The sequence below is a fragment of the Clarias gariepinus genome, chromosome 5, assembly GCF_024256425.1.
Source record: "Clarias gariepinus isolate MV-2021 ecotype Netherlands chromosome 5, CGAR_prim_01v2, whole genome shotgun sequence".
Lineage (NCBI taxonomy): Eukaryota > Metazoa > Chordata > Actinopteri > Siluriformes > Clariidae > Clarias > Clarias gariepinus.
In genome coordinates, this window is record NC_071104.1 from 23,628,309 (window position 1) to 23,638,113 (window position 9,805).

The 9,805-nt window shown below is 38.5% G+C and overlaps 1 protein-coding gene across 2 annotated transcripts in view; it reads right to left on the minus strand.

The window, feature by feature from the left end:
* kcnj3a (potassium inwardly rectifying channel subfamily J member 3a) overlaps positions 1 to 9,334 on the minus strand; it is a 28,545-nt gene extending 19,211 nt beyond the window's left edge. Inside the window, exons 1-3 of one of the 2 annotated variants that reach the window (XM_053497309.1) lie at positions 9,126 to 9,334; positions 7,913 to 8,596; positions 6,697 to 6,913 (exon numbers count right to left, since the gene is read on the minus strand). In XM_053497309.1, the coding sequence (XP_053353284.1) occupies positions 6,697 to 6,913; positions 7,913 to 8,590 (895 nt within the window). In that variant the 5' untranslated portion in view covers positions 8,591 to 8,596; positions 9,126 to 9,334. Of the gene's footprint in view, positions 1 to 6,696; positions 6,914 to 7,912; positions 8,597 to 8,861 lie in introns of both variants that reach the window. The other variant, XM_053497308.1, reaches the window with a different exon arrangement.
* Between the last annotated feature and the right edge of the window lie 471 nt (positions 9,335 to 9,805).

The window sequence follows — 9,805 nt, forward strand, 5'->3', positions numbered from 1 at the left end:
GTATCAATGTACAGTACTTAATTTAATGTTATTTGTACAACTTAAAATTGTATGATGAATGCCCTGCATGAACCTTTTTTTGAACTGTGTATGATTGTTTAAGGCTTCTGTAGAGAAGTCTCCATTGTCAGAGCTAAAGCTATAACTTTGTGTTTTCCAAAGTTTTGATAACAGTGCATTGCATGTTATCTGTTAAATTACAGCCTTTGTTTTATATCTGATTAACTCCAAGAAAGAGAAAAAATAGAGACTGTGAGGAAATTACGGTTTATAGCTGTTATAAACCCTAAGGGAGATGGTGTTATTGGGAGAAAAACCATTAACACTACCTCAACATGTTTCAACTGTGAGAACAAATGTATGCCACGTATACCATTCTACAAAGAACTGAATATTTTAGTTTTATAAAGTAGTTATATACTGTTTACTATTGATAAGATCTTGCGTTAATATTATAATATACTCATAGTACACCCTATTAAATGTATAAGCTTTTAATTATATATTATTCTGTTGTATTATACTGTATATTATTGTAGTAAATTTCATGTATATCATGGTATATTACTGTTATTTTAATATATATTTATAAATATAGAAAACAGACTAACTGTGTACTTGTTATCTCAATGGTGGTTAATTACTACTTAAAGATGCACAGTTTCAATTTGTTTTTTCTTTTTAAAGTAAAGAGTATTGAACACAGAACACAGCCTAGCTATTCAAAGAGTAAGTAATAGAAAACTTTTTTGCACTACAAATAGCTCATAACACCTGAATATAACAACACCTCATTTAAATGGCTTTCAGAAATGTCCATTTTTTTTTTGCTTTTTAAAATGTGGCTCCACCATTTACACATATTTGTTTACAGGCCGGCTTGACTTCATCAATATAGCAGATGTGTTAATATAGCGTACTGTAATATTGAGCTTCATACTACACCGTACTGATTGCAAACACACCTGATCTGGCTATGGCAAGCCTAGAGGGCTAAAATGCAGGACTGTGATGTTTCTAAAAGTATATGACATGCTGTGCTCTGTTAAAAAAGGACAGGACACAGCAGCAACCAAAGCTGCATCAAATGCTAGCTACTCCAACAAGACATACTGTAAAATGCAGTGGAAGAGCACATGCTGCAGATCCTCTTTTAACAGAAACAGGCTATCAGAATATTAGGCTCCTAACACTAGGTTCCTGACAGTCTTAGAGTTGATTAGTAGAATCTAATGGAGAATGCAGTGGCAATTCTGGGGCCCAATGAAGAGCTGACACCACAAGTGAGCCATTAGATTTGGTTATGTTTCCTGCTGTCGCTGTGCCACAGAGCAAGGAATCAAAACAAAGAAACATACTTTACTTACAGCTGAATACTCTCTCTCCCAACTCAAGCCAAGCTAACTAATCCGTCCATCTAGGAACCTCTAGAGGCCAACTAGGGACTGTGGAGGCCAATGACCATTATACAGTATATATATTTTTTTTACGACCGTGGTAAAACCTCCGGTCAACAATCACATTCACACCCTCCTGGAACGCCAGTTAGCTTTATCTGCATGTCTTGGGACTGTGGGAGGAAACCTGAGCCCCCAGAGGAAACCCACCACGCACAGCGAGAACATGCACACACCATGCACACAGACCCTGAGGTAGGAAATGAACCCGGACTCCTGGAGATGCAAGACGACAATGCTAACCACTAAGGCACCGTGCTGCCTAGCTAACTAATGCAGCTAGCTGTTATAAGTTATTTCAAATGAACTAGCTTACATTAAAATTTTTATGTTATTTAACTTGCAGGTAAAATATTGAATCATTTAATGTGTCATGTTTCTTGTTTATATGCACTTTGCTTTATTTATTCTATCTATATTTTTATAATGATCACTTTTGTTGACTAAAATATTCTGGTTAAATATCGCTTATAAGTGGACATAAACCTTTGCCTGAACAGTATCTGTATAGTCAAGTAAAAAAACAATAACAAAGCATGTACTCATACTTAGTCTGGAAAAATACTATTGAGGAATCACTCAACACCTTCCAATTAAAGCAAAATGGTTCAACAAACACACACACACACACACACACACACACACACACACACACACACATCTCTTATAGCATCAGTGGGCCATATATAACTTTTCACCACCCACATACCTCTCGGCAGGCAAACACACAGACACGCTGCACACAAAAAGGTAGGGTGATTTTTTTTCTTTGACATGGCAAGTGAATCAGGAGAAAAGAGTCAGAGAGAGGTAACATAAAAAATAAAACATTATAAAAGTATGTGATTATGTTATGTCACATTATTGTACTCCTAGGTATTCATTATGTAAGGAATAAAACACATCAAGGCATGCTGTTATAGGAAAATAATCCCCTGGCGTGAGGTTACGTGGACAGATGTAAAACAGAGTTACTCGTACCACCTCAAAGTTAATTTAAATCCTTTAACAACAAGACCTGAAGTCTGGTATCAATTTTAGTTAGTTAGTTTGCTAGCTAGTTAGTTAGATAGTTAATTACCGGTAGTTCTTGTTGTTTCAGCTTCAGCACAATCGTTTTCTCATCAGCGTTCTCTCCTTTCCTTCTTTTATAGTTAACAATAAAAAGTGCAGTTATTTATGTAACAAAGAAACTGCAAAATGAAAAGTACTGGGGTCCCCTACACTGACCCTAGAGACACTTTCCATACATGCAAAAAACACATCTCCACCATATCAACAATTATACATTTTAATGAAAATGACATAATTTTATTCCTTTTCATTTGGTTAAGTGAAGCATTTGCAAATGAATGCATGTATGGGACTGTTTATGGTTATTGATCTGATCTCCAAATTCCCCAGATTTCAATCCATCCATGGAATGCTCCAGACCAACAAGTCTTATCTCCATGGGGGCCCCATCCCACATTCCACAGCACTCTAAGGATCCTCCAGACCTGGAGCCAGACACCACAGTACAATCCCAGACGTTTTGTGGAGTCATGTCCAGAGGGGCCAGACAAGAAGAACCTACAAAATGTGGGCTTAGTGTTTTTCTTTTTAATGTCTTGGCTGATTGGTAAAAAATAGGGAATAACTTAATAGAATATGGGCAGTCAAATAAATCTGTATATACATTTATATTCTATATTTAATTTATATTATATACTTATTCGTATAACTAAAATGTGAAAAAAAATATTTCCACTTTGAAAGTCATCACTCTTGATACTGAGCTGCACAAAAACTGATCTAGTGGTTCACAGAGCACACTCGCTATCTCAGAAACAACTATCACACCAAGTCACAGGATGTGGCACAAAATGCAAGTCTGTGAATTAGCTAAGTTTATGCAGCGTGACTGCGAAGAAAAAAATGTCGGTGTGGTTTTATGTTAATATCTCCGACAGTGCTGAAAGTACATTGCATTCATTGCAAACTTTTAAATCACTGTGCTTGTCCTATAACTGCCCTGCGTTTCTGCTGATGCTGTTATAGCTTATCAACCACAAGATATTTGCTGTAAAAGCAATGCATATTGACAGAAAATGCACCGAAAGTGAAGAGTCAGAAATACTCTGCAAAATATCTTAAACAGATAATCCCATCTGTCATACTGTATCGCTATCAAAAAGCATGTGGTTTACTCCTGCTCACTGAGGGAAGAGATATACTACAGTATATGATGCATCAGCATCATTAATGCCAAGGCAGAAGATCATCAGCACCACTGCTACAGAGGTCCGTTACAGTGTGGGCAAAATGACATCAACCAAATGAGAAATGATTACAGCCTCATTAGAATGACTCACAAATTTTGCATTACATGTTTTCACAGCTGACAGTGTTTCATCAACTGAATGATCACAGTTTACTGATTTGGTTTCCGCCCCTGCACTACTTAGGCATCGAGATATGCCTCCATACGCTGCACATAAGCTCCCAGCAGAAGCACATGAATGTATCTACATTAAATATTTCTGCACAAAAAAATCTTCATTCCTATAGCTGATACTTTCATCTAAGTATATGATGTACCTATACATAATTCATTAGTGGGGAGGGGAAAACTGCTGCATTGTGGTATAGCAGACTTGCTTCCACATGAGTAAAGCACTTTGTGCACACTCCTGCTTGAATTTAGTGTTATTTGGTACAGCCGTGTTCCCAAACCTGACCCTGATTTAATGACTGGTCTTTGTGGGTCTTTCTAAAGTTAGCGTAGAAAAATGACTAAATGCCATCCTTGATCAAGTATGGATAACTTAATGTACAGATAAAGAAGTATGTGCTTATCTTTCTTTTTTTATATTATATTTACAATGCCATTTTTATATATTTTTTATTATACATTTAAATGCTGATTCTCGCCCTGTACTACAGTGCTTCACAAACAAGGTTTGGAAATAATCCGAAGTTCACTGGCTGTGCAAAACCCTCATGAATGCACAGCGGGGTGGGGGAGAAGGTTGCCGTGGAAACAGTGTCAAGATTTTTCGATTTCTTAATTAACAAATTAACAAAGGAAAAGACACATTACAAAAATAGTGAATAAAGGGAAACAAAGCTAAACTAAGTTCCATACAGTATCAATTTAATGGATATTTTTGCACACAGCTAGGCTAGAATGTACCTGCTGTATAATTATAAACTAAGCAAGGCCAGCTAAATATGGGAACAGCTCACTTATCAAAAATATTTATTTTTATATGGATCATCATATAAAAAAACACTGTTTTACAATCCACCTCCTTGTGTCATTTTGACGGGTGTTTCAACTGAAGCTTCAGCTGATTTCTTATAAAACATCATGATGCTTAAAACTAACCATAAACTCATACACTTTATGCAACCAAATTAAATAAAATGTAGAATTTTAGAGGACAAAACTGCTGAGTCAGCATGTGGACAGTTACTGCTATGGTTCTCATGTCAGAGCCAAAGTGAATCTGTTTCAAATGCTAAACACTCACTCACTCACTCAGCTAGACTTTTTCATCAGCAAAGCCAAAATCTATCTGCAAGAGCAAACTAATTATTACATAGAGGCCATGCAAAGTGTCAAGCTTTTAAAGATGTACGAGCACCTCACACACAAACAATAATGTTTAGTCTTCCCTTAAGACTTGTGAAACACTGTCATTGCACGAAACTGTAAAGAATACTACTTTCACACTCATCTGTCATAAGCCATGAAGCTCTTTCTTGTATGCACTAATGAGAAGAATAATAAGGCATCTTGTTCTACGTACAACCGTGTTTGCTTTTTTTTCATGACATCATTACTTTCACACTAGTTTTCACAAATAAGAAAATTAACTACAGTCAAAATATTACAAAAAACATTAAACAAAGGTTTATGAATGTTGAAGTGCTAACCAGATATACCACCAGGACTGTTCCAAGCCTTTACAGTAAATAAAAAACACTGTTTTATCAAATGTTCTAAACAGCATGTTCACACAAGCATTATATTCCTTAATAGATATAAAGTAGCACAATCTATTAAGTCCAGTAAAACTTTACCGTCATACTGTAGATAATTCAAAAATGTATAAATGTGCATTCGTAAACAAATCAGAAGTTCTGCCCGGTTTTATCCCAAACCAGCCATTCTACTACAGAATTTATGCTAAGCTGATACCCATCAAAATTATATACACACACACACAATATTTTTACCACATACAGGTAGCTAGCAAATGCTATTGGTAAAAGATCTTCTGTTTTATTTATAATTTTAATATTTTAGCCTTAGGGATGTAACCAAAGGCAAATAAATTATTCAGATTGAACCAATAAAGTCTTCTAAAGAAACACATATACAAAGACAAATAGAAGAAAAAGCTTACTAGAAAGTGTCACATGAAATTCAGTTAAGACTACTGATACACATCACTAGATGCAACATAAAGCAATATAATAAATTTTTATTATAAATGCATTAATTAATTAATTAATTCATATTAGACCATGATAGATTTAGATTCTTTTAAATCTCTCAATTTCCCAATAATGAACCGACAGAATGTCTCTGCTTTAAATAAGACATTTTCACCCACATAATTTTAATAGTCATCCAGTAGCTTTTACTCCTTATCCTGTGTAGGGTTGTGGAGACCCTAGAGCCTATCTCGAAAAATTAGGGTACACCCTTAATGGGTACACCCTTAATATCCAAGACAAATATCCCATTTAAAATTTATTTTTAGAAGGATCGGTCACAGGCCTGATATGCGTGCCTGTACTTAGAAATACATTCATTTCAATAATTTTAAAGGTATGTTTCAATTAAGAAAAGCTATCATCGTATACCCTAGTATGTCTATTGCGCAAAAAAGTAAAGTGCTAAATATCTTGACAGCTCTTAATCTGAAGCATGAAAACACTGAGTACTATTCAGTACAATCATTCCTGTAGTGACGAGGTTTGAGAAGACAGAGGACGTGGTCACATCCACTACATCAACTACTGACACAACTGACTTTTCAGTTTAATGGAAGTGTCAAGTCTAAAAAAATGTGGTACACACAGGGTAATAAAATGAACTAGTAACATTTGATAGATTTTAGAACAGCTAAATAGTAATATTTTTGTATCAGTAGTATGTTATGCCCACATAACCTCATTGTAAAGTTGCCATCATTTTATTCTTTAAGAAAATGAGATGCTACATCAGAGAACAGAACCTGCTTACCTGTGGTTTCCACAATTCCTTCCAGAATTACCACAATTTCAAACTGCTCTGTCTGCATGGAGCGCTGAGAGAGCTCATAGAAGGGGCTTTTACTGTCAATCACATGACAGATAGTGAGGGGAGACACCAAGAAGAGCTGATCTGCCCCAGTGCTGAAACCCACATCTAGCTCCAACTGATCTAGTGGGAGGAACTCACCTTCAGGGGTTTGCCGAGACTGAGAGAGAGAGAGAGATAGAGTGAGAGAGGGAGGGATGTGAAGAGACAAAAAAAATACTTTAAATTATGGTGGATGATCTGTTGTCACAGATCCTGTACATTTCATGTAAAAAGCAAAGCTTTCAATCAGAGCATATTAATAAAAATAAATAAATAAATAAATAAAATAGTCCTGAGTGCCAAGGAAGTAGAGTGCGTAGAATTACTAGTGCATGACCATTGTTATCTCACAGCTCCAGGGCTCCTGTTAGGTGTTTCTCTACATGTTCTACCAGTATTCATGACTATCATCTGTATTTTCCAGTTTTCTCACACCCAACAGAACACATACTGTACGGGTAGTGGGTTGACAACAATAAATTGCCCCAGGTGTGAATGTGTGAATGTATCTGTAGTGTTCTGCAATGGAATAACTTTTGCCTGTAGTTTTTATTATATGCTCCTAATTCACACTTCAACCCTGATCAGAATAACGCTGTTACTAAAGATGAAAGAAAAGGAAGGAAGAATCTGTGCAGTAGTAAAACAATTTTTTTTTTTTTAAATCTAGAATTTAGGATTAAGATTTGACTAGATTTTTTTAATTTCTTATAGCACAGTGATTCTTTCCCACATATCTCAGTTGGCAAGCTGGCATCAGAGCACTGGGTCAGCCAGAATACAGAGCCCCTGAAGCAGATATAGGGGGTAAGGGCTTTGCCCAAGGGCACAGCAGTGATAGCTTGTGCTGGGGCTTGAACCATCAACCTTCCGATCAGTAACCCAGAGCCCTAATTTGTACTGAGGGTATAGGCTAAATATACCAGAGCTATTACTTAATATGCCTTTAATAACTTTAAACTAATCGGCCTGTGTGATTACATTAAGAGAAAGCAATTGATGAATGGTGGCTTTCAAGACTATGCCAAGAAGCTCTAAACAGAAGTAAAGTTTTATTTTTGATTTTAAGAGATTTAGAGTAGTGTAGTTGTTCAGTACTTTCATGGCTTGCACTTACTTTCAGCAGTTTGCAGCGGATCTGCGCTGAGACCATGTGGCTGTTGCGCAGGTTTCCGACCCTGAACATGAGCGTGAGTTTTCCGTCCCGCATGGAGATGACTGCGTGCTCGCTGAACATCAGCGTCTCGGCCCTTTTCTTAGGCTGGGACATCTTAATGAACATGCAGCCTATTAAAAAGGCGTCGACGATGGAGCCGAGGATGGACTGGAAGAGGAACAGAATGATGCCCTCGGGACACTTGTCCGTTATGTACCTGTAGCCATAGCCGATCGTGGCCTCGGTCTCTATGAAGAAGAGGAAGGCTGAGGGGAAGTTGTAGACGTTGGCCACGCACGGTGTGTACTTGTCGTCGTGCGCCCGGTTCAGGTCTCCGCGCGCGTACGCGATCAGCCACCACATAGAGGCCATGAAGAGCCACGCCACCGTGTACGTCAGGATGAATATGAACAGATTCCAGCGCCATTTCAGGTCCACTAGAGTTGTGAACAAGTCGGAGAGGTAGCGGCTGGTTTCTCCGCCCAGGTTACCGTGCTGGACGTTACAGCGGCCGTTCTTATCCACGAAGCGCTGGCGTTTCCGCTTCCTCTCCGGAGCGGCCTGACCGAAGCCCGAGCCGCTGGATGAAGTGGTTACTATCTGGTAGTCGTCGCCAAATTTTTTCCGAAGTGCGGACATGCTAGCCTGTGGAAAAGAGGTTTAATTCAGGGTTTTACTTTTACACGGCAGGGTGACTTCATTAACCTACTAAACTTACAGGAACACATCTTTAAAGAAGAGTCTTAGAGTTCATTCTGTCACAAGGTCGAGTATGAAATGAAATGAAATGAAAAAGGAGAATTTATATGCGATACTTTAAACATAGCGGGGTTTTTTTTCCTTCTATTTGAATCTTCTTTAAAGAGAAGGATTTTTAGATGTTGCTGAGGAAATAAAGATAAAGCCTTACGTATATTGTACCATACGGATCCTCTCCGTCCGCAGGTGTCGTTAGTGTCTGTCAGTCAGTCCTGCGCTTACAGGTAACTAAACACACGCTCAAAACTGCCTGATCACTGCGCATGTCTTTTTATTTTACAAATATAACCGATTAAAAAAGAAAGAAAGAAAGAAGACAACAACGCATGAGCATCTGTCCCCAGGCGCAGGACGCAGTTTCGCCCTTTCTATCACCGCGTCGCTCATTAGATCACACACGAGCGTTAATCCAGACCTGGCTGCTCAAAGTTGCAGATCAGAGTTGCAGTCCCTCAACAGATGCGCCATCAGCAGGCTTTCCACTCCGGGGGAACTGTGCAGGAACCCTGTGGATTTAATGCGTCGCCACTTAGGGACTCGGCTCTGGGCTCTGGGCTTTGTCTCGACGGTCTCTTCATGCGCATTTTGGTCACTGCGAGTGCGGCGCAGGGCACGTGGATCTTCTCTGCGCGCCGCCTGCGCCCTCAATAATAATAAGTTTGCGAAGCTCCCATTCTTGCTTTGCTCCCAAGTCACAGCGCTTAGTTTCGCGGTCTTAGTGCCGCCTGTTTCTCTCCCCGCGCTCTTGTCTCTGCAGTTTGTGCGTTTCCCTGTGCGCACGCTGCTGCAGGGTTGCCAGATTGATTGTACCATGTGTATTAACGCGGAACAAAACCCCCCAGATTTACCCACGAATGGTCTTTTGAACATGTAGATGGCTTACACAGGTAAGTCAATTTCTACAATCCTAGAACATAATTTTATTTAGATATCATGACAACCCTGTAAGAGACTTTTCCATCATACATGGTCTATTTATAGCTATGCTGGAAACGTCAAATGTAATTTTCTCATCAAAAGAGAAGAATGGCCGGCCACCTGCCTTACCTGCCTAATTTGATTTGTGTTGACAGTCTGATTTACCAAAGGCCTTGG